At 59.2% G+C, this 27,940-nt stretch overlaps 1 protein-coding gene across 1 annotated transcript; it reads left to right on the forward strand.

The window, feature by feature from the left end:
- Nucleotides 1-609: 609 nt before the first annotated feature.
- Nucleotides 610-27,784, forward strand: Plxnb1 (plexin B1). Its single transcript, XM_048334531.1, is given in 39 exon segments — nucleotides 610-645; nucleotides 5,417-5,474; nucleotides 6,301-7,395; nucleotides 7,817-7,999; nucleotides 8,166-8,294; nucleotides 8,410-8,510; nucleotides 8,871-9,003; nucleotides 9,272-9,428; nucleotides 9,965-10,073; nucleotides 10,165-10,273; nucleotides 10,795-11,478; nucleotides 11,730-11,852; nucleotides 12,119-12,241; nucleotides 12,473-12,566; nucleotides 12,686-12,858; nucleotides 13,017-13,168; nucleotides 15,785-15,890; nucleotides 16,059-16,195; nucleotides 16,564-16,740; nucleotides 16,975-17,146; nucleotides 17,475-17,717; nucleotides 18,568-18,744; nucleotides 18,842-18,990; nucleotides 19,647-19,747; nucleotides 19,990-20,207; nucleotides 20,364-20,542; nucleotides 20,646-20,712; nucleotides 20,931-21,077; nucleotides 22,001-22,046; nucleotides 22,049-22,168; nucleotides 22,733-22,836; nucleotides 22,946-23,030; nucleotides 23,418-23,590; nucleotides 23,785-23,945; nucleotides 24,222-24,369; nucleotides 24,953-25,017; nucleotides 25,206-25,281; nucleotides 26,035-26,109; nucleotides 27,018-27,784. Coding segments are annotated over 37 exon segments (6,390 nt in total). The 5' UTR covers nucleotides 610-645; nucleotides 5,417-5,474; nucleotides 6,301-6,306; the 3' UTR covers nucleotides 27,123-27,784.
- The last annotated feature ends 156 nt before the right edge of the window (nucleotides 27,785-27,940 follow it).

Below are 27,940 nucleotides of genomic sequence, written 5' to 3' on the forward strand. Positions count from 1 at the left end.
CCCCCACCCCCTCCCCGCGTGCAGGTGCGGCCCGGCGGGGCGCGTGTCCCCTCCCCCCACCCCCGCCCCGGGTCCCCCCAGGGACCACGTTGCCATGGCCACCGCCGCCGCCGCGCTCACCCCTCCCCCTCCCCACGCCGTCGGTGGAGGGGGGGGGCGAGTAGGGGCAGATGGGGAGGGAGGGAAGAGGGTCCCCCCCCCTCCCATGGTTCAGGGTGGTGCACCCCGCTTTCCCTGTCATCCACCACGAAGCAGCGGGGCGGGGGACCCCGCGGGGTGGGGGAGGGGAGGGGAGGGGGTGAGGGGGGTAAGGGAAAGGGGGGGGTTCCCCACCCCCTGCTCGCCGCCCGCCTCCTCCCTGCCCGGCTTTTGTCTCCTTTGTTCCCCGCCGGTGGCTGCGGCTCGGGCGCGGGCGGCCACCCCCCCCCCCTCCGCCGCCGCCCCTCTCGGTCTCCGGGTAACAGCTGAGACCCACCTCCCGGGGATGGCGCGGAGGGGAGGGCGGGCGAGCGAGGGCCGGAGGGCCGGAGGGAGGGAGGGAGGGAGGGAGGGAGGCCCGGAGGAGGCCGCCGCCGCCGCCGAGCGCGCAGATCCCCGGCCGGCCCCGCAGCCCCGCACGCGCCCCGCACCCAGACCCGCCCCGGGGTGAGTGGCCAAGGCGCGGGGGTGGGGGGGGAGAGAGGGATCGAAGCTGGGGCGGCGAGGCGGGGGTGGGGGGCATCACGGTACCCCCCCTCCCGCACACACACCCCCTTCACTGCTGGGGTGACGTCCTGGGAGGAAGTTTTCTTTTGGGGGGGGGAGTGTGTGGAAGGGGGGGTGCTGAACCCGCACACTGGTGAGCGCGGGAAGACACGCTTCCCCCCTTCTTTCTCCCCCGGGGGGGGGGGGTGGCTTCTCCGCCTGAGCGGCGGCGATTGGGAGATGGAGGAGGTGGAGCTGCGCCCCCCACCCCCGGCCGCCACCCCTTCCCCCCACCCCACTTTGCGCCGGGATCCTAGTTGGCCTTGGGGTGCTCGGAAGGAGCCCCACGTGGAGCATCCAGGCTTTCTTTTTCTCCCTGAGAGCTCCTCCCAAGCTGAGTCCCCCCCCACTGACAAAAAGGGGGGACACCCAGAGAAGGGGGGGACCCTCCCTCACCCCGCCCCTTCTCCACACTCAGTCGTTTATTGGGCAGGGCACCCGACTCGAGGGCCTTGGGTCTTTGTGAATGGCGAAGTCCACGCGGACTCCCCCCAACCCTCTACCAGAAAGCAGGTGTACGCTATCCCTGGGGTGGTGACGCCCCCCCCCAGACCCCCTTGAGAGAGGGAGACTTTGGGGGTACAGAAAGGGAAGGCCTGTTCTTCCTGATTCTCACACCTGGTTAAAAAAAAAAAGTGCAGGTGTGGAAGGCTGAGTTTGTGAACCCCAGATGTGGGAGACAGATGTTACAATGGGACTCCTTGTAGGCAGAAGTGATGAGAACAGGATCAGAGAGGGGGTGGGGGAGGGGGGGACCAGAAGAGGCCTGGGCTCAGGCTGGAGTCAAGACTTTGGCTGTGACTCTGGGTAGGGCCTGAGATTGGGGGGCGGGGGTTGGTGGAGGTAGGCAGAAGATCTGGCTAATGCAAGCTGGGGGTGCGAGCCCTCACCCCGAATTAGCCTCAGCAGTCTGTCCTAAGCCTGGTCGTTGTTAATCAAAGTAGAGCCGATTCCTTGTCCTTTGGGCAAGCTCAGTGGCTTAGGAGTGTGCCAGGAAAAAACAAACAATATATACATTTACTGTGCAGACCGAGCAGTGAAGTTGGGGTTCGTTTGCTAGGTGGGGAGCACTTGCTTTGTGCATTAATGTCTGTGCCAGCTCGCTGGGGCCTTCCAGTCAAAGGCTAGACTCTCCCGTGTTTATTTGTTTTTGTCTGCTGTGGGGCTTGAACTCTGGGTCCAGGCGCTGTCCCTGAGTTCTTCAGGTCAGGCTAGCCCTCTACCACTGGGAGCCACAGTGCTACTTCCAGTTTTCTGGTGGTTCATTGGAGTCTCACGGACTCCAGCCTGCCCAGGCTGGTTTTGAACTGTGATCCTCAGATCTCAGCCCCCTGAGTAGCTAGGATGACAGGCGTGAGCCAGAGACACCCAGCTCTGCCATGTTTTAAGGAGTTCAAGTGCCAGGCCCTGGTGGCTCAGGCCTGTAATGTTAGTTTCACTCAGGAGGCTGAGATCTGGAAGATCACAGTTTGAGTCTGAGCAGCAGAATCCGCGGGACTTCTCTCCACGTAACCAGCCAACCACCGGAAGTGGAGTTCATGGTTCCAGTGGTAGAGCACCAGCCTTGAGCAGGAAAAAGCTAAGGGACAACCCTTAGGCCCTGAGTTCAAACCCTGATCCTGCCTTCCCTTCCCACCACCACCATCCCTTTCCTTTCCCCCCTCCCCCCCCAAAAAAAAGAGGGGGAAAAAAAAAGAAACTTTGGTTTTTGGTGGTTCCTCTAATGATAGGCACGCACACTACCACGTTGGCTGGTTAGAGCAGTTCTACCGCCCATAGTTGCAATGGGAAATTAGAGGCTTCAAGCCGGAGGCAGAGCTCCCGATTGGTCAGGGCCGGTGGTGGCTGGGGTGTGGTCTCTTCCATCCACTGGGGAAGGTGACCCTGTGTAGAGCCTGCAGGCCTGGGAAGGCTCTCCAGGGAGCTGATGGCTGGGTGTGGGAGTTAATGAGTTAGAGAGGGAGTGTGGAATGGCAGGCAGTGGGAAGTGCCATTTGTGATCGGGGCCCAGAGAGGACGGGGACGGGGATGGGGTGAAGGGGTCGTGGGGGGGGGAGTGTGACCTTTATCCTTCCAGCCTTAGGATCCCCCCTCCCCACACTCTCACCCCAAATGGTAGCGAAAGAGGGAAGGAGAAAGGGTCGTTGGGAAAACTAAAAGGGTGCTCTAGTGGCCCGGAGCAGAACTTAGTGGAAATATTTGTGCAAGGACAGAAAGGGGGGGGGGGTGTAAAAAGAAATGATCTCTTTGTCCCTTAGTGCCAGTGGTTTGTGGGGAAAGGGTACTGATGCTAGGTCCTGCTTAGCTTGGGTGAATTTAGATGAAAGAGATTCCACATTTCTTCCTCCCTCCTCCTCCCCGTCCCTGTGGGCTGAGGCCTAGAGCTTTTCTTTTCTTTCTTGGTTTTTTGTTGTTTTTTTTTTTTCCCTGATCCTGTTGCATTTTTCTTGTGGTTCTTTCCAAACCCCAATTGGGGTTTTTCACATTTTGGGGAGTTGGTTTCCTTGCTGCCCATCCCACCTCTAAAGCCAGAGAAGCTTGGCACATGGGAGCACCTCTAAGCAAATATTTACCCCCACAAATGAAACATTTAAAGGTGGGGCACACTCTGGGACCCTCCGCCCAAATCATCTCCTTAGAAGACAGCGGGAGATGGCTTCGTGTCTTCCCAAAGGAAGAAACTTTGTCTCCCCCATCACTTAGAAACAAGTTGGTGGGGTGGGATGGGGGGGGGCTTCTTGGCATAATTCTGGGCTTCTTGCCGGGTTCAAGACTTTCCCTATTGCCTCTTACCACCACCACCGCCCCCCCCAACCCTCACCCCCTTTGGGTGGCAAACAGAGACAGCCTTGTTCTTCTCCCATAGAGCTTGCCCTGTTCTCTGCACACTAAAAATGGAAACCCCCAAGCTATTTTGGGAGCAGTGCCCAGCCAGGCTGAGGCCAAAGCAACCCCCCCCCCAACCCCACACACACCCTGTGCTCCCATCGGGCCGGAGTCACAGTGTCCTTGCTCCCAGCCCAGGCTGCTGGACCCTTCTTTGAGCCCAGTCCTGCTCAGGAGCACCCCAGCTCAGCCCTCCAGCACAGGGATTGACTCCTCCTCGGGACAGAAGCCTGGCAGAGCTGGGGTGGCGGGAGGGGCAGGCAGCGTAGCCCTGGGCACAGGCAAGTAGAAGGTATCACTTAGTTTGGGATTTGTGTTTTGTCCCCTCCTATCACCCGCCTTGGTTGGGGAGGGAACCGTTCACATCTGGAGATGAAGAGATTTAAGAAGCACAGCTGGAGCCTGGGAAGTGAAGCCCTAGATTGGGAGCCAGACTTGTTAATTAATTCATTCTTTTTTTTTTTTTTTTAATTTTTGGTCCATGGTGGGGCTTGAACTCAGGGCCCGGGTGCTGTCCCTGAGCTCTTGCTCAAGGCGAAGCGCTCTACCACTTTGAGCCACGGCGCCACTTCCGGTTTTCTGGTGGTTTCATTGGAGCTAAGAGTCTCAGGGACTGTCCTGCCCTGGCTGCCTTCGAACTGAGATCCTTAGATCTCAGCCTTCTGAATAGGATGGCAGGCGTGAGCCTGGCTCTGATCACTTCTTGTAGGATCCTTTCCCACTCCTCACATACCCTGGGCCCTGGCTCTACTCTGCCTTGCAGAAGAAGAAATAACAAGAGAATGGCCTTTCCTGCCACAGCTCTTCTTTAGGACATGATGTTTGAACCAGGAAAGTGTGTGTTTGCATCTGTATGTGCAGCAGGTGTCTAAATGTGGTTGCTGGTGACTCTTATGTATATATGTCTTTTTTTTTTTTTTTAATTTTTCCAGTCCTGGGGCTTGAACTCAGGGCCTGCGCACTGTCCCTGAGCTTCTTTTGCTCACGGCTAGCACTCTGCCACTTTTAAGCTACAGCTCCTTTTCTAGCTTTCTGGTGGTTTCATGGGAGATCAAAGTCTCACAGACTTTCATGCCTGCGGCTGGCTTCAAACCACAATCCTCAGATCTCAGCCACCTGAGAAGCTGGAATGACAGGCGTGAGCCACCAGTGCCAGCCGTGTGTGTGTGTGTGTGTGTGTGTGTGTATTATTACAGATCAAATTTGCTCGCCTCTGTGTGTGCTGATTGCCCATATGTTTGTGTGTGCATGTATGCACGCATACAAGCTGGGAAGTGTGCATGCTCTGTGTGTGTGCAAATGTGGGGGGGGCGGGGGCGAGGGGGGAGTGCGGAGGAGAGTATTTTGACCTTGACCTCTGTGGAGGATATATTTAGCTGGGTGCCTTGACAGGGTGGAGTTTGGATAAAAGGTGGGTTATGGGGGAACACTAAGAGGAACGGACCCTCCGAGGGGGGGAGAGAGAGAGAGAGAAGGCGGCGTGGGCCCTGGTGTCATCACCGGGCTTCCAGCTGACCTTTCCCAGGCCCCTCGGGTGCCTGGCTCTGCTCCCCCTCCCCCTCCCCCATGTGGGTTCCGAGGGAAGTGTCCACTTGTGGAATGTGTGTTTGGTGGCTGAGGGCCAGGCTGGGCCTGGCTCCACAGGCAGGCTGGGTAGTGAGGAAAAGGGGGTACTCGGGTGCTGACTTCCATTGTGGGAAGCCCAGAGATTCCCCCCCCCACCAGGTGTCTGCAGCTCAGCCACCCCCCCCATCCCCCCCGCCTCACGCTTCCTGCTTTCTCGTAGGCCAGGTGACTCATACCCAGGTCATGCTTTTGGTCCCTGATCCAGCTGGCCTAGCCAGGTAAGCATGCCTCAGCCCTAGGTATTGGGGGGCTGGGAGACTTAACCTCTATTTAGGACACCCCCTCAGTGCTCAGTGCCTTCCTTTTCCTGGACCAGGTAGCTCAGAGAGTTCATTACACATGAGACGCTCCGCCCTTCGGCGTTAGCCTTTCCCAGCCTCCATTTCCCTCTTCTCTCTGGCCTGCTGGGTCTGGATTCTTGGCCTAAAAACACTCTTCTGATCGATTGCTGTCGATCTGGGAACCCTCCTCTCCTTCCCCGTCCCCCTCCCCCTCCCCCTCTGTTTTGGTCGGTTGTGAGTCTCAAACTCAAGGCCGAGGAGCTTTTTTTTTTTTTTCCTCAAGTCTGGGCGCTCTACCGCTTGAGCCACAGCGCCCCTTCCAGTTTTCTGGTGGTTCCTTAGAGGTGAGAGTCTTAGGGACTTCGAATCGCGATCCTCAGATCTCAGCCTCCTGAGTAGCTAGGGTGACAGGGGTGAGCCACCAGCGCTTGTCCCTTCCTTTCCCCTCCTTGCTCTCCTGTGTCTTGTGGGCTCTGCTCCTCCTCTGGGTACAGGCACAGGGCAGTGTGAGATGGCATGAGTTCAAATCTTCCCAGAGCACAGTGCTTATAGAGAGAAGAAGGGGGTCTTGGGAACTTCCAGGGACAAATATCTGCTGTTTCGCCCTTAGCTGGGTGTGTGGTCCTGGATCTCTAAGCCCAGCTATTTCTAGTAATCCTCTACTTAGGATGGGCATCTTGGCAGTACCATAGCTTTATCTGTATACTGATGATGGTTGGGAGCCTCATTGGACCCTCTGTCTGTCTGTCTGTCTGTCTTCCAGGTGATCATGCCTACCCTTGGCCCAGCTCTTCTTCAAGTGCTCTGGGCTGGCTGGGTCCTCACCCTCCAACCCCCTCCACCGGCTGCTTTCACTCCCAATGGCACACAGCTGCAACATCTGGCAAGGGACCCCGTGTCGGGTACCCTCTACGTGGGGGCCACCAACTTCCTGTTCGCGCTGAGCCCCGGGCTGCAGCTAGAAGCCATGGTGGCCACGGGCCCCGTGAACGACAGCCGCGATTGCCTGCCCCCCGTCTTGCCCGACGAGTGTCCCCAGGCACGGCCCACCAACAACCCCAACCAGCTGCTCCTGGTCAGCCCCGGAGCCCTGGTGGTCTGCGGGAGCGTCCACCAGGGGGTCTGTGAACTGCGGACTTTGGGGCGACTTGAGCAGCTACTGAAGTTAGACCGGCCCGGGGACACCCAATATGTCGCTGCCAATGACCCTGAGGTCAGCACGGTGGGCTTGGTGGCCCCCAATTCAGCCGGGGATCCCCTTCTCTTCGTGGGGCGGGGTTATACCAGCAGGGGTGTCGGGGGTGGCATCCCCCCTATCACAACCCGGGCCCTGCGACCCCCAGACCCCCAGTCTGCCTTCTCCTATGAAGAGACAGCCAAGCTGGCCGTAGGCCGCCTCTCGGAGTATAGCCACCACTTCGTGAGCGCCTTCGCGCGTGGGGCCAGCGCCTACTTCCTGTTCCTGCGACGAGATCTCAAGACCCCCTCGAGAGCCTTCCGGGCCTACGTGTCCCGCGTGTGTCTCCGTGACCAACACTATTACTCCTACGTGGAGCTGCCCCTGGATTGCCGGGGCGGCGGCTACGGTCTGATGCAAGCGGCGGCCGTGGCCACCTCGGGCGACATGCTGTTCGCCGCCTTCTCCTCCGTGGCTTCCCCGACGGTGGACTGGCCCCCGTCGGCCACGCCCAGGGCCTCCCACACCTCGGTGCTCTGCGCCTTCCCCCTGGATGACGTCGATCGCCTGGCCAATGACACGCGCGATGCCTGTTACACGCGAGAAGGCCGGGCTGAGAATGGGACCAAGGTGGCCTATATCGCCTACGACGTCATTTCCGACTGCGCACAGCTGCCCGTGGTGAGTTGAGGCAGCCGGGCATTTTGTACGCCAACGTGGTGTGGTGTGGTGTGGTGTGGTGTGGTGTGGTGTGGCAGGGGTGATCGGGCTCCATAGAGAGCCAGATGTGTGCTTCTGGTTTTGTTATTTGTGTACCTGTCCTGGGGGGGGGGGCTTGAACTCAGGGCCTGGGTGCTGTCTATTAGCTTCTTTGTGCTCAAGGCTAGCGCTCTTAACCATTTGGAACCACAGCTCCACTTCTGGCTTTTTCAGAGATAGTTTGTTGGACATAAAGAGTCTCATGGACTTGTCCTTCCCCGGGCTGGCTTCGAACCACACTCCTCAGATCTCAGCCTCCCGAATAGCCAGAATGACAGGGTGGCAGAGCCTGCGGCTCCGAGCTGTCCAGCCAGCCTTAGGGACGCTTCCTGCTTTCCTGTAGGACACACCAGATGCTTTTCCCTGCGGCTCCGACCACACGCCCAGCCCCATGGCCAGCCGCGTCCCTTTAGAAGCCACGCCGATTCTGGAATTGCCAGGAGTTCAGCTAACAGCCGTGGCGGTCACCGTGGAGGATGGGCACGCCATTGCGTTCCTGGGTGACACACAAGGACAACTGCATAGGGTGAGCCCCTCCCTCCTTCCCCAGGGCTGGGGTGGGAAAATGGTTGCCATGACCCCCCCCCCCCCCCACTGCCAGGAGGAAATTTCCCCCCCGGTCTGGGCCTAAATTGGCTTTGGGTATGTGATCACACCGATTTGGTGGCTCATCTTGTGGCCTCTGGTCTCAGGTCTACCTGGGCCCCGGGAACAATGTCAACCTTTACTCTAAAGAGAGCATCCAGCCTGGGTCTCCCGTGAGCAGAGATCTTACCTTTGATGGGACCTTCGAGAACCTGTATGTCATGACCCAAACTACAGTAAGAGCCAGGATTGGTCCAGGGTGTGGCGGCCGGGGGCGGGGCCAAGGGCCTGGATGTGGGTATGCTATGGGTGTGTGGATTTGCCAATCTCGGGTCCTCTTGGTTGTCATAGGTTGTGAAGGTTCCTGTGGCCCCCTGTGCCCAGCACCTAGACTGTGCCTCCTGCCTGGCCCACAAGGATCCGTATTGTGGGTGGTGTGTACTCCTGGGAAGGTCAGCACCCCCCCTCCCCAACTCCTCACCCCCGCCTCGACTTCTTAGAACCGTCCTATCCAGAGTTCTTTTGTTGGTTTGTGTCTGAGTGTGTAAGAGTGTGTGTAAGAGACAAGACGCTGACACAGCCTTCATTTGAGGGCTTCGGGCCCTTGTTGGGCTTCCGTGCTCACAGCGGGTGCCTTTACCACCTGAGCCACGCCTCCAGTCCTGCATTTTGCCCGATGGCTGATAGTGTCTCTAGGACTTTTTTTTTTTTCCCACATCCCGGCTTCAGCTTCATGAGTAGCCAGCTAAGATTCCAGCCGTGAGTCCCTCAGTCACCCATGAGGGTCACAGATGGATGCTGATCTTCCTCAGGTGCACTCGCCGTTCAGAATGTTCCAGGGGCCAAGGCCCAGAGCCGTGGCTATGGAGCTTTCAGCCTGAGCCGGGCTGTCTGCGAGTAGCAGCTCTCAGCCCTGCCAACATCAGCCGAGAGGAGTGGAGGGAGGTAAATGACCTCCGTCTATGTGGGGCCCAGTGGGGGACAGCTTTTTCTGTGTCTGGTACTGAGGAATGGAACCCAGGGCTTCGTGCATGCTAGGTGAGCGCTCTACCCACTAAGCCACCTTCCCAGCCTCGGGTCAGCGAGTCTTTGTGAAGGCTTTGAGGGCGGCAGGCTGGCTGGTCACTCCCCACGTCGACGTTCCCCGAAGAGAGAACCCTGCGCTTTGACTTCCTGCCGTAACCAACAGCATCTGCTGGGGTTTTCCTGGCAGGTTTTCCTGTCGGTCCCAGATCTGCCTCCTCTGTGGCCCGGGGAGTCCTATTCCTGCCATTTTGGGAACCATCAGAGTCCTGCCCTGTTGACCGGTTCCGGCGTGACCTGTCCGTCCCCAGATCCTAGTGACACTCCGGTGCTGCCAAGAGGAGCCGGTGGGTGAGAGAAGGGGCTGCTCTCGAACCTGGGATTCCCCCACTGGTGCTCCTGTCTTGCTCCTAGGGGTGTGGTTTGGCTAAGAAGTCATGCTCGCAATGGATGGTTTGCATTCAGTCATTCATTCATCTTCTTGTCAATCGTGGGGTTTGAACTCATAGCCTGGATGCTGTCCCTGAGCTTTTGTGTGTGTGTGTGTGTGTGTTTTAAGCTCAAGGCTAGTGCTCCAACCATTTTGAGCCAGAGCTCCACTTCCGGTTTTCTGGTGGTTCATTGGAGATGAGAGTCTCACCGACTTAACCTCCCTGGGCTGGCTTTGAACCACAGTCTTCAGGTCTCAGCCCCCTGAGGAGCTAGGATGACAGCCCTGAGCCGCCAGTCCCAATGTGGTCCGATTCTGTATCCAGGGAACTTGATTCCCCTTCCCCATTTGTGACGTGGGCCCCCCTCGGCGTGGTCTCCCCCTGTGTCCTCTGAGTCCCGTGCTTCCCTCCTCAGTCCAGGCTCTCTCTCTCTCTCTCTCTGTGTCTCGCAGACCATGTCTCTGTGGACGTAGAGGTCCGGTTTGGCGACGTGGTGATCGCTACCGCGTCTCTCTCCTTCTATGACTGTGTGGCTATCACAGAGCTCCATCGATCCGCACCGTGAGTTGCTTACCCTGTCCCCAGGACACAGACACACACACAGACACACACACACACACACACACACACACACCCTGATTGTGTCGTTCAGGTGCCAGGCCTGCGTGAGCAGCCACTGGGGTTGTAATTGGTGTGTTTGGCAACACCGCTGTACACATAAGGCCGCTTGTGATGCCGGCCCCATGGTGGTGAGCCAGCAGGTGAGTACAACTCCACCCAATGGGGTGGCTTGGGGGGGAAACGTGGATCCCCAAGAGTTTTCTGATGGCCCCAGCAAGCGGGGGGGGGGGGAGGGGGCCGGCGGGGGGAGTCTCTGTGTCTCTGCTCGTCCGCATGAGGCTGTGTTGTGGGGGAGGGGCTGAAGTCACCCTGTGTGTGCCCGTCTCCTGGGAGTGTGGCTGTCCCCCCGCTTGTATTGGGAGAAGACATTTGGGGGCTGAAAGCTTGGGAGACTGAGGCCTTCCATGGGGCCCCCCCCCACCCACCCACTACCACCACCACCTCAGCACAGACACCCCGGAAGCCCACCTTCTCCCCGCATTTGTCCTTTGGAAAATTAACGGGCTGTTTTTGTTTTTCTTTTCCTTGGTTCTTTTCCTCTTAACATCCCCTGCGTCTGCCTGCCTTGCCTTGCCTTGCCTGCCTCCCGCCGCCCCTGCCTGGCCTGCTGAGGGGCCCTTCCTGTCTCTCTCTGTGCCCCCCTCCTCCCCCCACCCCGCAGAGCCCGCTCGTCCCCCTGACCCCTCCCGCAAGAGATACCCCCGCCCCCGTGCCCTCTGCGGCCCCCCAAGCCACAGTCGCCCCTCCTCCCGAGCCCCGATCTTGGGAGCCCGGGGCCCCGCCGTCCGTGACGACGGCTTCCGACGTCCCCCCCGGGGCCCAGCCTTCTTTGCTCAGCCTCTGGGGACCCTGGGCAGGTCCGGGTCCCCTCTCTTCTCCCACGGCGACGCCCCAGCCCCTCCCTTCCGGCCTCCCCACCCGACCTGGAGCTGTCCTGGCTGCCCCCACCGACGTGGGAGCGAGGGCCACGCCTGAGGACCTCTCGGCCTCCCTCCCGTTACCCCCAGATGCCGCGTCCGTGCCCCCCGCACGGCCCAGCCCTGAGGCCACGCCCTCCTCCACGGTGGCCCCGGACCTGTCCCCTGTCACTGCTCCTGCCACCACCATTTTCCCAGGGGCCACCAGCTCCACCGAGGCTGTGCCGGACCCGCGCGTGAGCGAAGGCGGCGACGGCGCCACGCCACCCGACGCGGACGAGTGGATGGGGGGCGACCCTCCCGCCTTCTCCACCTCCACCCTCCTCTCAGGTGACGGAGACTCAGCTGAGCACGAGGGCCCTCCTGCCCCCCTCATCCTCCTGTCCAGCCTCGACTACCAGTACGACACCCCCGGGCTCTGGGAGCCGGTGAGGTCCAGCCCAGGAAGGAAGGCCTCGGGAAGGGGATGGGAGGAAGATGATGGAGGCCTTTGCCCACCTTGCGTTTCTGTACTGGGAAAGGGGTAAGGGAAGTGGGGAGGGGGGGGGCGGGCGGAGGCAGAGTCCACCCCGCCCGCCCGCCCCCCCCCCCGGACTCTGAGGTCCAACCAAGGCAGAGAGGACTGAGCCGGGTGGGGTGGGTGCTACACACGGTCTTTGCTCTCTTGCTGTCCCCGCAGGAAGAGGCGAATCAGAGGGTGAGGTCGTGTCCCTGCGTGGAACGCGTCCACGGCTCCGTGCTCATGCCCGTGTCGGTGGAACGAGAGATCCAGCTGCAAGGCAGGAACCTGCACCTCCTCCAGGTGTGTGTGTGTGTCAGTCCTGAGGCTTAAACTCAGAGCCTGGACGCTGTCCCTGTTGCTCAAGGCTGGCGCTCTACCACTCGAGCCACAGCGCCACTTCCGGCTTTTTTCTGTGTCTGTGGTGCTGAGGCATCGAACCCAGGGCTTCCTGCATGCTAGGCGAGCGCTCCACCGCTGAGCCACCTTCCCAGCCCCCAGGGCCCAGGTCTTAAGCTGGGAAATCAGTGCCACGCACCAGATCTAGGTCCGTGTCTTCTGCCCCCCAGGATGGCCCAGGGGGCAGCGAGTGCGTGATGGAGCTGGAGGGCCTCGAGGTCGCCGTGGAAGCGCGAGTGGAGTGTGAGCCGCCCCCACGCGTCACGTGCCACATCACGTGCCGGCAGCGTCAGGTGCAGACACGCGAGCCTGAGTGGGTGGGGGGGCCCCCCGGTGGGCCCCCCCACACCCCCTTCCCCCTCCTGCATTGGTCTAAAGGAATGGGTGCCCTGTCTCTGACCTATTCTCCCTGTGAGGTTATATGTGGTGCTGGTGCTGAGGAATCGAACCCAGGGCCTCCTGCATGCTGGGCGAGCGCTCTCCCGCTGAGCCACCTTCCCAGCTCCCGCGCTCTCTTCCTCCAGCTCACCTATAAGGCCGTGCAGCCGGAGCTCCCGGTGGGGCTGTTTCTGCGCTGGGCCGGCCGCCTGCGTGTGGACAGCGCGGAGGGTCTGCGCGGTGAGCGAGCGCTTCCGGGAGCCCCGCGGCGGGCGCAGGGAGGAGGGCTCGGGTGGGGAGGAGGGACGCGGGGCTTCTCCCGTCTGCTGCTCAGCGTTTGCTCCTGCTGGGGATTCCAGTGGTCCTGTACGACTGCTCCGTGGGACACGGGGACTGCAGCCGCTGCCAGACTGCCCCGCCCCAGTATGGCTGTGTGTGGTGCGAAGGGGAACATCCACGTTGCGTGGCCCGGGAGGCCTGTGACAACGCCGAGGCCGTGGCGACCCAGTGTCCCGCGCCCCTCATCCACTCGGTGTGTTCCTCATTGCGCTCCTTGCAGGGAGGGAGGGAGGGCGGGAGGGAGGGAGGGAGGAGGGAGGAGGGTCAGAGGTGGCAGGCCTTGGGGTTAGCTCTCTGCCACATCGTGCCGGCAGGCGATGGAGGTGACGCGCCGTCTCTGTCCTGGAATAGGTGACCCCGCTGACTGGGCCTATCGAGGGGGGCACTCGTGTCACCCTCAGAGGCTCCAATCTGGGTCAGCACGTACAGGATGTGCTGGGCAGGGTCTCGGTGGCCGGAGTGCCCTGTTCTGTGGACGTCCAGGAGTATGAGGTGTCCAGCAGGTGAGTTAGCTAATTACTAACATGAGAGCGGCTCTGTGATTGGCTTTCCTCCTCGGAGCCCTTTTCTTTTTCTTTTTTGGCCATTCCTGGGCCTTGAACTCAGGGCCTGAGCACTGTCCCTGGCTTCTTTTTGCTCAAGGCTAGCACTCTGCCACTTGAGCCGCAGCGCCACTTCCGGCTTTTTCTGTGTCTGTGGTGCTGAGGAATCGAACCCAGGGCTTCATGCGTGCCAGGCAGGCACTCTACCACTGAGCCACCTTCCCAGCCCCTTCTCAGAGGCCTCTTTTCCCTTCTTATCCACTCTTCTTTCCCCTAGCCTTGGTTCTCACACCAATGCCTCAGAGCTGGAGTTACTATTTATGTCCAGCATGCTTAGTTTGGCTTCCTATCTGCAAGTTCCTGGCCTGGGGACCAGCATTTCAAGCATACTGGTCAGGCTCTGCTTAGATTTTGGTGTTGGTGTTGGTCATGGGGCTTGAACTCACAACCTGGGTGCTGTCTCTGAGCTGTTTTGCTCAAGGCTAGTGCTCTGCTACTTTGAGCCACAGCGCCACTTCCATTTTTTCTGGTGGTTCACTGGAGTGAAGAGTCTCATGGAATTTCTTTCCCCGGGCTGGCTTTGAACCAGGATCCTCAGATCTCAGTCTCCTGAGTAGCTAGGATGTCAGATGTGAGCCACCAGCGCCTGGCTGGCTCCACCGTCTATACTTTAAATCACTTGCTGAGCGCATGTAAGTTTCCCTTCCGGAGGGTTGGCCTGAGAATTTACAGAGACAATCTCAACTATTAATGATCCCAGAAGACGAAGCCTTACATCATGTAGGCAGTGATTGGTGAAGCGATTAAAAATGTATTCTGGCTAGGGCCTCCCTCCCTCCTTCCCCCCTAGTAGTTCACACTTGGCTCGTTCTGTGTGTTGTTTTTTTTTCTGGCGTGTTCCAGCCACCATGTCAGTGTCACAGAGTGGAGGCCACTGAATGCCTCACATTGTGGGAGTTCATTTGCCCCAAGCTTCTATTTTCTGGCTACAAACCAGCATATATATATATATATATTTTTTTTTTTTTTTAAGACCGTTCACATCTGCCCCTCAGATTTGACTAGAGGCTTTCAGGGATGTTGTTCCAAAAAAGAGATCACATTTCTACCAGTGGGTGCTTTGCGTGGTGGTGGCGGGAGACTTGGGGCAGCTTGGCTGAGCTAAGCCGTCTCCCCGCTGGCCAGCCTTACAGGGCTCCTTTGTCATGATGAGCTGAGGCAGCGATACATTCGTGTGGTGTGTGTGCGTGTGTGTGCGTGTGCGTGTGTGTGTGTGTGTGTGTGCATGCGCTATCGTGATCCTAAGCTTTCTTTTTGCTCAAGGCTGACATTCTACCACTTGAGCCACAGTACCACTTCCAGCTTTTTGTAGTTAATTGGAGATAAGAGTCTCTCAGAGGGCTGGGAATATGGCCTAGTGGCAAGAGCGCTTGCCTCGTATACATGAAGCCCTGGGTTCGATTCCCCAGCACCACATATACAGAAAACGGCCAGAAGGGGCGCTGTGGCTCAAGTGGCAGAGTGCTAGCCTTGAGCAAAAAGAAGCCAGGGACAGTGCTCAGGCCCTGAGTCCAAGCCCCAGGACTTGGAAAAAAAAAAAAATAGAGTCTTGTAGACTTTTCTGCCCAGGTTGGCTTCAAACCTCCATCCTCTAGGTCTCAGCTTCTTGGGGTTTCTGGAGTTACATTCAAATTGTTAAACCAAGTTGGGTGCCAGTAGCTCACACCTGCCATCTGAGCTCCTCAGGAGGCTGAGATTTGAGGATGGCGGTGTAAAGCCAGCCTGGCAGGAAAGCCCATGAGACTCTTACCTCCAATGAACCACACCAGAAAACCAGAAGTGCCGCTGGGGCTCAAAGTGGTAGAGCGCTAACTAGCGCTAACTAGCCTAGAACAAAAAGAGCTCAGGGACAGTGCCCAGTCTCCAAGTTCAAGCCCCATAATCAACAACAACAAAAACAATCCAACAGATTGTTAAACCAGGAAGTGAAGGTGTGGTTTAGGTGGTAGAGCACCAGCCTTGAGCAAAAAACAAAACTAAGCGACAGCACCCAAACCCTGAGTTCAAGTCCCAGTACCAGCACACACATCAAAAATTAAGCCAGAGACTATTAATTCTTAGATGCTGAAGCCCTACTAGTGTATTGTAAGGGTTTTCTTCCACTATATAGAAGATCCTAAAGCTGGGCGCTGGTGGCTCACGCCTGTCATCCTAGCTACTCAGGAGGCTGAGATCTGAGAATCACAGTTCAAAGCCAGCCTGGGTAGGAAAGCCCGTAAGACTCTTATCTCTAACGAACCACCAAAAAGCCCAAAGTGGAGCTGTGGCTCAACGTGTTAGAGCACTAACCTCGAGCAAGAAAGCTAAGGGACAGAGCTCAGGTCCTGAGTTCAAGTCCCAGGACCGACACACACATACACACACACACACACACACACACACACACACAAAACATTAATTTAAAAGGATCCTGTTATATTTTATAGGTGAGTGGGTGGTACAGATGTCCCTTTCTAGTGAGGTCTAGTGACTGGGGGGGATCCCCTGTGCAGCCTAGCACCCCGTTTGTGCCCACAGTCTTGTGTGCATCACCGGGTCCAGTGGAGAGGAGGTGACTGGTGCGGTGGAGGTGGAAGTGCCCGGAAGAGGTCGGGGTGTCTCTGAGTTCAACTTTGCCTACCAGGTACTTAAAATATTGAGCCCCCCTCTGCCCCAGGGGCCAGTGCGATTACCCGTCTTGGTGTCTCTCATGCTCAGCACCCTAGGGGGCCATCTTGTCTTTCTCAGTCCTCTTCCCGCTGGCCCTCTGTATCTGGAGCCTGACGCTTGGCCGCTGTCTCCCTTGTCGTAGGACCCAAAGGTGCAGTCCATCTTCCCGGCCCGCGGCCCCCGGGCTGGGGGCACCCGCCTCACCCTGCGTGGCTCTCAGCTTCTGTCCGGTCGGCTGGAGGACATCCGAGTGGTGATTGGACAACAGTCTTGTCATTTGTGAGGGCTACTTCCCCCAAATCTCTGTCCCTCCGGGGGCCAGGCTGGAGGGAGAGGGGTGCTGGGGAGAGAACCAAATCGCCCCTTGAGACAAGTGGGCAAGAGCTGGGAAGGTGGCTCAGTGGTAGAGCGCTCGCCTAGCATGCATGAAGACCCGGGTTCGATTCCCCAGCACCACATACACAGAAAAAGCCGGAAGTGGCACTGTGGCTCAAGTGGTAGAGTGCTAGCCTTGAGCAAAAAGAAGCTCAGGGACAGCGCCCAGGCCCTGAGTTCAAGGCCAGCTGAGGCGGGGTCCTGCCTGGGGTCCCCAGCTCCCCCACTCTGGCCTCTTTAGCCGGCTGTCCGCTCTCACCTTGCTTTCCCAGGCTGTTGGAGCAACAGGCAGAGCAGCTGCGGTGCCAAACCGCCCCGTACCCCACACCTGCCGTCCTCCCCGTCGCCGTGTGGTTTGGGGCCACGGAGCGGAAGCTGCAGCACGGCCAGTTCAAGTACACCCCGGACCCCAACGTCACCTCCGCCGGCCCCAGCAAAAGCTTCCTCAGGTGCAGTGGGAGGTGGGGGTGGGGTCCGTCACCCCTCCCTCATCCCTCATGTCGGGGAGGAGGGGTTCTAGGGCTTTTAGGGGGTGGGGATGCCGGTGAATCTCCTTTTCCCACAGGGTGAAGAAGGGTCCTGAGTCTGGGGTGCTGACACTCCACCTTGGGGGGGGCCGGGGGGTGGGGGGAACCGGTCCTGCCTCCTGGAAGCCACACGTGGCTCTTGGCCTTGTGTTTCAGCGGAGGGCGTCAGGTTTGGGTGCACGGCCAGAACCTGGATGTGGTGCAGACGCCAAGAATCCGGGTGACGGTGGTCTCGAGGGGGCTGCAGCCTGGCCCGGGGCTGGGGCGCACGCGCCGGGTGGTGCCGGAAATGGGGTGCACCCCTGGAGGACTCTGCAGCGATCGCCAGGTAGGAGGCGCAGCCTCTGTCACTCCACACCCGTGGGCAGCCACGGGTGGCTGGTACTAAAGGCCGTGTCCCCCCCCTTGCCCTTCCCGTGTGCCCACACACACACTGATCTATCTTTGATTTGGGGGGGTGACAGTTCTGGGGGCTTGACCTTAAGGCCTGGGCGCTGTCCCTGAGCTGCTCTTTGTTCAAGGCCCCACCCCCTTTGTTTTGGTAGCTAACTGGAGCCCAGGCCAGGTTTGAACCCCATCCTCCGATCCCAGCCTCCTGTGTAGCTAGGATGACAGGCGTGAGCCGCCCCCCCCCCCCCCATGTTCTCTTCCTCCAGTTTGAGGAGCCCTGCCTCGTGAACTCCTCCCAGCTCATCGTGTGCCCCACGCCCGCCCTCCCGGGCCTGCCCGAGATCCCCCGCGTGCGGGTGGAGTTCATCTTCGACAACCTGCTCTTCGACTTCGCCACGCTCAGCCCCACTCCTTTCTCCTACGAGGCGGACCCCACCCTGCAGCCCCTCAACCCCGAGGACCCCACCACGCCATTCCGGCACAAGCCTGGGAGTGTGTTCTCCGTGGAGGTACTTGTGCTTCCTGGGACACCTCCCCCCCCCCCCCCCACCGCTCCCCCAAGACTTTACCCTGGGCAGGCACTGCGCATGCGGCCGAGAGGCCAGGATGGCAGAGCAGGGCTGAGCGGGCTGGGGGGGGGCAGGCAGTGCCAATCTAGCAGGGTTTTGATTGGTCGCCAGGTCTCTGAGTGACAATAAACAAATGTGTTGGGCTGGGAATGTGGCCTAGTGGCAAGAGTGCTTGCCTCGTATACTTGAAGCCCTGGGTTCAATTCCCCAGCACCACATATACAGAAAAGGCCAGGACGGGCAACACAAACAAAACAAATAAACAAAAAGACAATAAACAAATGTGGGGGCCCTGGTGGCTGGAAGGAAGCGTCTCACAGGCTTGCCCTGCCTGGGCTGGCTTAGAACTGCGATCCCCAGATCTCAGGCCCCCCCCCCCCCCGAGTCACAGGGATGACAGGCGTGAGCCTCCAGCACCTGATTGAGTAGACAGGGGGTCACGGGGAGCAGCCTGGAAGTCATCTCCATGACCCTTGACCCCCCCCCTCCCCAAATACACACACAAGGCCCTTCCTCCATTTAGGATAATAGGATCTGAGTGCCCATCATCTTATGAGGAGTGACTCCATTTTCTTTTTTGTGCCACTCCTGGGGATTGAACTCAGGGCCTGGGCATGGTCCCTGAGCTTCTTTTGCTCAAGGCTAGCACTCTACCACTTGAGCCACAGCGCCACTTCCGGCTTTTTCTGTGTATGTGGTACTGAGGAATCGAACCCAGGGCTCCATGCATGCTAGGCGAGCACTCTACCACTAAGCCACCTTCCCAGCCCAAGTGACCCCATTTTTCTAGGGGGAGAATCTGGACCTGGCTATGTCCAAGGAGGAAGTGGTGGCCATGATCGGACACGGCCCCTGTGTGGTGAAGACACTGACCCGACACCACCTCTACTGCGAGCCCCCGGCCGCGCAGCCGCTTCCTCGGCACCAGGCCCTCAGGGAGGCACCTGACGAGCTGCCAGAGTTCACGGTCTGTGGGCGGGGCTGGGCGTCAGGAGGGGTTGACTGATCCCTCCCCACCCCTCCTCCTCACACCTCGCTCCTCCTCCTCCCTCCCCCCCCCCCAGGTACACATGGGGAACCTGCGCTTCTCCCTGGGTCACGTGCAGTACGATGGAGAAAGCCCCGTGGCTTTTCCCGTGGCAGCCCAGGTGGGCTTGGGGGTGGGCGCGTCTCTCCTGGCTCTGGGTGTCGTCGTCATTGTCCTCATGTACAGGTGGGTGCAGCACCAGATGGGGCCCGGGATGGGCTGGGGAACACGTCCGTAGGGTGCAGGGGCCTGGCCATTTCTGTGGCAGCGCTAGCGCCCGCCACTGGGCAGAACGCACACACGTGAGGGATATGTACACCACACACAAATAGGAATGACTGTGTTCTTTATTTTCTTTTCTGTTGGCCCTGGGCCTTGAACTCAGGGCCTAAGCTCTTTCCTTGAGCCTTTTTGTTTTTGTTTGGCTTAAGACTGGTCTTCTACCACCTGAGCCACAGCTCTGCTTCCGGCTTTTGGTATAGAATTAATTGGAGTCTTAGGAGCTTTCTTGTCGGGGATGTCTGTGGTCTGCACATCTCAAGCCTCCTGAGTAGCCAGGATTATTGGTGGGAGCCCCCCACCGGTGGCCTGGTTGGAGGCCCGATTTGTCGGTTGTGGTTTGCTGACCCTCCAGCAGTCAACTCTGCTGGGCCCGAGGCACGTGTGGGCATCGCGTGCAGGGATGGGACAGGCTGAAGGGTTCAGGGGTCAGGTCTGATCTTGGTTTGGGCATTGTCAGGTTGCACTGGTGCGAGATGAGGTCGGGATCTGCTCGGAGCTGGGTGAGGACCTCCTTCTCCAGCTTTCCCCTCCCACCCCTTGCTGTTATTACGCGGAGGCAGGAGGAAGAGCAAGCAGGCCCTGAGGGACTACAAGAAGGTGCAGATCCAGTTGGAGAATCTGGAGAGCAGCGTGCGGGATCGGTGCAAGAAGGAATTTACAGGTGAGGTCCTAGTGGCTTCTGCGGGAGGCCACGCCCACCGACTAACGTCTTCCCCCAGGCCACGCCCATCTCCCATCCCCATGGGGTGGGCTTTGCCAGAAGCCACGCCCATTGGACCAGCTCTGCCCATGCCTACTGGGTGGGCTCTGTCCCTGGCCACGCCCTGGGGTGGGTGGGGCTTGGTCGAGGCCACGCCCACTTGATGAGATTTGAGGCCCAGCCTGGCCTATGGCGCTCCACAGACCTGATGACCGAGATGACGGATCTCACCAGTGACCTGCTGGGCAGTGGCATCCCGTTCCTTGACTACAAGGTGTACGCCGAGCGTGTCTTCTTCCCCGGGCACCAGGAATCGCCCTTACACCGGGATCTGGGGGTACCCGAGTGCAGGCGGCCCACTGTGGAACAAGGCCTGGGGCAGCTCTCCAACCTGCTCAACAGCAAGCTTTTCCTCACCAAGGTGCTTCTCCTCCCTCCCCACCCACCCACCCACCCGACCCCCCTCGTGGGGGGGACTCTTCCTTGCCCAGGCCCTGCTGGCTGTGTGCCCCTTTGCTTTCTGACTTCGCCCATCCCCATCCCCTTCCCTCCCCGCCCCCACCCCCTCCCACCCCAGTTCATCCACACACTGGAGAGCCAGCGCACCTTCTCGGCTCGGGACCGCGCCTACGTGGCCTCCCTGCTCACCGTCTCCCTGCACGGGAAGCTGGAGTACTTCACCGACATCCTCCGCACGCTGCTGAGCGACCTGGTGGCCCAGTACGTGGCCAAGAACCCCAAGCTGATGCTACGCAGGTCTGTGGAGTGTCAGGAGCTGGGGCAGAGCCTGGGGGGGGTGGGGGGGTCCTGTAACCCCACCCCACCCCTGCTGACCCCCTGGCTGGCCCTGTCATTGCAGGACAGAGACGGTGGTGGAAAAGCTGCTCACCAACTGGATGTCCATCTGCCTCTACACCTTTGTGAGGGTGAGGGAGGGCTGGACCCTTGGACTCATTGGGCCTCAGGCCCCACCCACTATTTGCATATGCAAATCGGAGCCCAGACCACGCCTGGCCTGGGCTGTTTGCTACAGCTCTACATCGTGGTCCCCCTCCCCAGTATACATCCCATCTCATATACCCCTGCCATCTTCCAGAGTATTGGGGGGGTGTGCCCTGAACTGCCCTGCACCCCCTCTTTCCAGGACTCGGTAGGGGAGCCTCTGTACATGCTCTTCCGGGGGATTAAGCATCAAGTGGACAAAGGCCCTGTGGACAGTGTTACTGGCAAAGCCAAGTACACCCTGAATGACAACCGGCTGCTGCGTGAGGACGTGGAGTACCGGCCCTTGGTGAGGGTTTCCGGGTGGGTGGAGGTCTTCCGTTATCCATCTGTCCCATTACTAGGGTACCAGCTTCTCATACCTGCATCTAGCTAGGGAGCCCACAGTGCCACTTCCGGCTTCTTCTGTGTATGTGGTACCGGGGAATGGAACCCAGGGCTTCGTGCATGCTAGGCGAGCACTCTCCCAGCCCCATGCTTTAAGATTCGCATTTACTTATTTATTGATGGCCGTGGGGCTTGAACTCAGGGACTGGGCACTGTCCCTGAGTTGTTGCGCTCAGGGCTAGCGCTGTACCTCTTTGAGCCACAGCGTACACTTCTGGCTTTCTCGGAGTAGTTTTTATAGTGTTTTTAATGTACTTTCCTACCCAGGCGTTATTCCTGTGTGCCTCTGGTGCCCCTCAGTTCATCCAGATGGTTCCTTTAGGTGTCTGTCCTGTTGTTGTGAACTTGACGCTGTCTGGTTGGGTGGAGAGAACCCTAGTTCATGCAGGTTTCTCTTGGGCACAGCCTGCCCCAACTTAGCCACATTCCTGGAGGGCAGAGAAAGAGAGGTTGGCAAGTGAGGAAATAAGAAAGGGACTGTGAACCAGGCGCCTGTAATCTACACTTGTAATCTAGCTAACTCAGGAGGCTGAGATCTGAGGCTAGCAGTTTGAAGCCAGCCTGGGCAAGAAAGTCTATAAGACTCTTCATCTCCAATAAATCACCAAAAAGCCAAAAGTGGTGCTGTGGCTCAAGTGGCAGAGAGCTCTAGCCTTGAGCAAAAGAGGCTCATGGACAGCGCGCAGGCCCTGAGTTCAAGCCCTAGGACTGGCAAATAAAAAAACCCTTAAGGACGATAGCATGGTGAGGTGTCTTGGTCCTGTCCTGTGTGTCAGCCATCTTGGATGGGATGCGAATCCTGACGGCTTCTTGTGTTCCGCGTAGACCTTGAATGCGCTTTTGGCTGTGGGGCCGGGGGCAGGACAGGCCAGTGTGTGCCGGTGAAGGTTCTGGATTGCGACACCATCTCGCAAGCCAAGGAGAAGATGCTGGATCAGCTTTATAAAGGACTGCCTCTCGCCCAGCGCCCCGACCCCCGCACGCTGGATGTTGGTGAGGGCACGGGGGGGGGTGGGGGAGAGTTTGGGGGTCTGACATCACGTTGGACTTGCTGTTCACCCCAGGCAGATGGGATGTTAGGAATTGGCACAGACGCCCAGTTGCCAGTGGCTCACACCCATCAGCCTAGCTACTGGAGTGGCTGAGATCCTGAGGGTGACAGTTCGAAGCCAGCCCGAGACACAAAAGTCCGTGAGACTCTTAACCTCCAGTCATTCATTTACTCTGGAAAAGCCGCAAGTGGCTTGGCTGTGGCTCAAGTGGTAGAGCGCCCGCCTGGAGCACAAAGAGGTTCAGGGACAGTGGCCCAGGCCCCGAGTTCGAGCCCCAGGACTGACACGCAACACAGACACCCCCCCCCCCCCCAGGCTGGCCTTCTGAGGCCATCACTCACCTCGTGAGAGCCTTTCTCCTGGTTCTTTGGAGAAGAGGGGCAGCGCCCCGCGGGCAGCACTGTGCCCCCGTGTGCGTGGAGGTCAAGATGGCTCCCGAGGCAGGGGAATCCGGGAAACACTGGGCTAGGTCGTTTGTGTGTATATATTTTTTTTTGCCTTGCAGAATGGCGGTCGGGCGTGGCTGGCCACCTCATCCTTTCTGACGAAGACGTCACTTCTGAGGTGCAGGGTCTGTGGAGACGCCTGAACACCCTGCAGCACTACAAGGTGGGGAGGGGGGAAGGGCGGGAGGGCGGGAGGGTGGGAGGGAGGGTGGGAAGGCAAGGTGGGGGGGGTGGCGGGGACCCGCAGAGCCGTGAGCAGCCGTGATCAGCAGGTGCCAGACGGAGCCACGGTGGCCCTCGTGCCTTGCCTCACCAAGCACGTCCTCCGAGAAAATCAAGATTACGTCCCCGGAGAGCGTGAGTGCCTCCCCAACCTTCCCCCCCACCCCGATATTCTGGTCCTCCTGCGCTTGCTTTACCCAGTCCTCATGATAAGGGGACCATCCAGCCGGGCGCCAGTGGCTCCCGCCTGTCCTCCTAGCTCCTCAGCAGGCTGAGATCTGAGGATCAGGGTTCAAAGCCAGCCCGGGCAGGAAAGTCCGTGAGACTCTTATCTCCAATTAAGCATCAGAAAACCGGAAGTGGCGCTGTGTCTCAAAGTGGGAGAGTGCTAGCCTTGAGTGCCCAGGCCCTGAGTTCAAGCCCCAGGACAGACCAAAACAAAAGATAGGGGTGGGGGAGGCCCAGGGCAGGTGGCATCTGCTGGGGGGGGAGGGGATAACAGACTCTGTGGTCTTGGCCCAGGAACCCCAATGCTGGAGGATGTAGACGAGGGGGGCATCCGGCCCTGGCACCTGGTGAAGCCAAGTGAAGAGCCAGAGCCGCCCAGGCCTCGGCGAGGCAGCCTCCGGGGCGGGGAGCGGGAGCGGGCCAAGGCCATCCCCGAGATCTACCTGACCCGCCTGCTGTCCATGAAGGTGGGGCCAGGGCCCGGGATGGACAGCAGAGTCTGGGCTGTGAGGGAGAAGATGACTTTCTCAGCATTTGCGGGGGGGGGGGGGGGGGGGCAGGGATCGGGGGGTACTGAGCCATGGGAGAAGCGAGGGCTAGGCCGAGGTTCAGGTCCCCCGGCTGGCCGCCACCTCCCAACTCCCCCACTTTCTTCCCACAGGGCACCCTGCAGAAGTTCGTGGACGACCTGTTCCAGGTGATCCTCAGCACCAGCCGCCCGGTGCCCCTGGCGGTGAAGTATTTCTTCGATCTGCTGGACGAGCAGGCCCACCAACATGGCATCTCCGACCAGGACACCATCCACATCTGGAAAACCAACAGGTGAGGGGGCTGGGAAGGTGGCTTAGTGGTAGAGTGCTCGCCTAGCATGCATGAGGCCCTGGGTTCGATTCCTCAGCACCACACACACAGAAAAAGCCGGAAGTGGTGCTGTGGTTCAAGTGGCAGAGCGCTAGCCTTGAACACAAGAAGCTCAGGGACAGCGCCCAGGCCTTGAGTTCAAGGGAAGGATCTGGGGCATAGGATATGAGGGGGGGTGGGTAGTTTTCTTTGCTGCCTTCCCAGCATGCTCATGGGCCATGTCTACCCCATGCACAGTTTGCCACTGAGGTTCTGGATCAATATCATCAAAAACCCACAGTTCGTGTTTGACGTGCAAACATCGGACAACATGGACGCGGTGCTCCTGGTCATCGCTCAGACCTTCATGGATGCCTGCACCCTGGCTGACCACAAGCTGGGCCGGGTGAGAGGCCTGGGAAGGAGGGGGGTAGGGAAGAGGTGGGAGGATGGGCTTCTAGAATCTTCCGGAGAGTTTTATAGAACTGGGTTAGGGGAAAGGTGACCCTAGGGCAGGCTTTATCTCCAGTCTAGCAGGGACAGGGCATAGGGCAGGCCTGGCTATTGATTGGCTCTCGGGGCGTGGGGGAAGGAGGGGTTCCGGTGACCCCCTAGGCCTCCATCTGTGGAGAGATCAGGTTTGCATTGGAGCCTGAGATCTTTTGTTGTTGTTGATTTTTTTTGTCGGTTGTGGGGCCTGAACTCGGGGACTAGCTGCTGTCCCTGCACGTTTCACTCGGTGCTCTGTACCTCTCAGCGACTTTGAGCTGGTTTTTCTGGTGGTTCATTGCAAATAAGAGTCTCACGGACTTTCCTGCCTGCCCAGGCTGGCTTTGAACCTCCATCCTCAGCGCTCAGCCCCACCCTGAGTAGCTAGGACAGCCAGCTGGGCTTTTAAAGCTGTAGCTGCACGGGGAAGCCTGTGGAGCTGATGCCCCTAACGGGGGGCCTTTGTCTTCCTCTTTCACACCCATCGCTCGGGGCCTCAGGACTCCCCCATCAACAAGCTTCTATATGCACGGGATATTCCCAGATACAAGCAGATGGTGGAGAGGTACAGGGGAGGGGCGTGGCCTGGGGGAGGAGGGCGGGGCCTGAGCGTGGTGTGGGCGTGGTCTGGAGGGAGACGGGTCCAGGTTGGGCTGGCCTGCACTGAGGCCTTGGGTTGGGGCCTGGGGCAGCCTCAGGAGGGCATGGTGGGGGTCATTGACTCAGCTGCTGCCCCCCTGGGCTTTCTGGCAGGTACTACGCGGACATCCGACAGACCATCCCTGCCAGTGACCAAGAGATGAACTCCGTTCTGGCTGAGCTGTCGCGGGTGAGACGTCCCTCTGCTTTGGTTTTGGTTTGGGGGCTCCCGCCTGTCATCCTAGCTCCTCAGGAGGCTGAGAGCTGAGGCTCAGGGCTCCAAACCCAGCCAAGGGCAGGAAAGTCTGGGAGACTTTTGTGTCCAATGAACCACCAGGAAACCGGAAGTGGAGGTGTGGCCCGGAGGAGTAGAGCGCCAGCCTTGAGCAAAAGAGCCCAGGGACAGCGCCTCCCCCCCCCCACCCCAAGCTCTGAATTCAAGCCCCACGGCGCATGCTCTCCCCTAAAGACGCAGCTAAATGTGATCTTGTGGGGTTCGTGAAGCGTTACTGAAATAATGGTGCTACTGAGGAAAGCACCCTCGTTCCGACGACAGCTGTACTTGACTCAGCTCTGTGCGGAGTCCTTCCCGGGTGCTCGTGTTTCTTTCGGTCCCTGTAAGCGCTCCACGAGTGAGGATCGTGCAGACAAGGAAGCCGAGGCTCAGACAGGTCCCCGTGCAAGTGACCTGAGGAAACACTTGAGTCACTGCCCCCCTCTCCATTACCTGATGGGGGGGAGGGGAGGGTCAAGCGGCAGCTTTGATGGGGTGAAGGAGGCAGGATCCTCGCGGAGCCCCCAGACACTGCGGGTCTCCCCAGCGCAGCCCCCTCTGAGAGGAAGCCCCCCCTCACCCATCTCCCCATTCCTTGGGGTCCTGGGTCTCCTCCCAGGCCTGACGACACCCCTCATGTCGTTCTCTCTCGATTCTCTTTCTCCCTAGAGCTACTCTGGCGACCTCGGGGCACGCGTGGCCCTGCATGAACTCTACAAGTATATCAACAAATACTATGATCAGGTGGGCAGGCTCTGGGCCCTGTCGCGAGGCCGAGGGGGGCGGTGGGGAGAAGCCCAGTGGGCGTGGGGTGGGGGGACATCTTCAGTCAGAATGACTTCACCAGGAGAGGTCGATGTTTGTTACCATGGGTGCTGGGTACTTGAATAAAAGGGTGTCACACCCCCGCCATCACCAATCCTTCACATGCTGTTTGTTCTTTGGCCAGTCCTGGGGCTTGAACTCAGGGCGTAGGCACTGTCCCTGAGCTTCTTTTAGCTCAAGGCTAGCACTCTGCCACTTGAGCCACAGCGCCACTTCCGGCTTTTTCTATAAATGCGGTGCTGAGGAATCGAACCCAGGGCTTCATGTATATGGGGCGAGCATTCTACCACTAGGCCATATTCCCAGCCCCCCTTCACACTCTGGAGCTTCTGCCTTTCATCCCAGCCTTCGGGAGGCTGAGGTTAGGAGGGTTATGAGCTAGCCTGAGCTAGAGAGTGGGAAGCCTTGTCTCTGAACAAATACACAAATGAAAAGCAGGCTGGCTGGGTGCTGGTGGCCCACGCCTGTCATCCTAGTGACTCAGGAGGCTGAGATCTGAGGATCCTGGTTTAAAGCCAGCCAGGGCAGGAAAGTCTGTGAAACGCTGATCTCCAGTGAAGCCACCAGAAAACCGGAAGTGGAGCTGTGGCTCAATTTGGTAAAGCGCTAGCCTTGAGAAAGCTCAGGGACAGCGCCCAGGCCCTGAGTTCAAGTCCTACCACTGACCACCCCACCCAAAAAGAAAGCAATCGTGGCTCTCAAGGCCCTGGATCACACTGTCAGTAAGCTAGGGGCTCCCTCCACACCTCGTGTGTGCCCACCCATCCCAGGAGGCCGGCCCAAGGCATTCTGCCATGACACCCCAAGGGTCGCCGTCTGCCTTTCAGATCATCACTGCCCTGGAAGAAGATGGGACAGCCCAGAAGATGCAGCTGGGCTACCGGCTCCAGCAGATCGCAGCTGCTGTGGAGAATAAGGTCACAGACCTCTAACACCACCCCACGGACACGACCCAGCCTGCGACGGCCTCGGCCTGCGTGGCCCACCTGACGGTCGAGAGAGAAGCCTCCGCCTTCTTAGACGCCTGTAGCTACTGACAAAGCAGAGTTAGTGGAAGGTGGCTTTGCGTCTCTGGGGGAGCTCTGACGCCCCCCCCCACACACACACACACTTTGCAGGCCTGGGGCTTTGAAAGCCCCTGGGGTGGGGTGCGGGACGGCTAGTAATGCCCTATGGGCTATTCCCTGTGTGACATCAGGCTGAAGAGAGCTAGGAAGGGAAAGGGGTGGGGGGGGTCTAGAATGGCTGGCAGGGCCTCCAGGCCCCTGGGGTAGAGGGGGGAGTCTGATTTGTTCCTGAGCACTAGTGTTGGGGTTGTTTTTTTTTTTAATTTTTGTCCCATCAGAGGAAAGGAAAGGAGCCCTTCCTCCCCCCCTATCCCCCTCCATCCTCCTGGACGTCCATTTAGCACCCCTCTTGTCCTTGCTGCTGTCATGTCCAAAGTTGGAGAGATAACAACTTATCTAGGCAAGGCGCCCCCTCCCCATTCCCTCCCTCCCAGGGAGCCGGGGTTGAGGGGTGCCTGTTGCAGGGGGTTCTGGGTAGAAGGGGGCGACCCACGGACCCAGCCCTTCATTAAAAGGATAACACACTGTGTGGAGTCTCTTATGTGGGGCCCCTCGCCTAGGATGAGGGGATGGGTGCTAAGTGGCACTGGGGAAAGTGGGGCTGGGGGGGTCCCCACTTCTCCTGAAAGGGGCATCATGATCCCCAATTCCAGGCTGTGTGAGTCTCCAGGGTTCTGACATCC

This window comes from Perognathus longimembris, chromosome 26 (assembly GCF_023159225.1).
Source record: "Perognathus longimembris pacificus isolate PPM17 chromosome 26, ASM2315922v1, whole genome shotgun sequence".
NCBI lineage: Eukaryota > Metazoa > Chordata > Mammalia > Rodentia > Heteromyidae > Perognathus > Perognathus longimembris.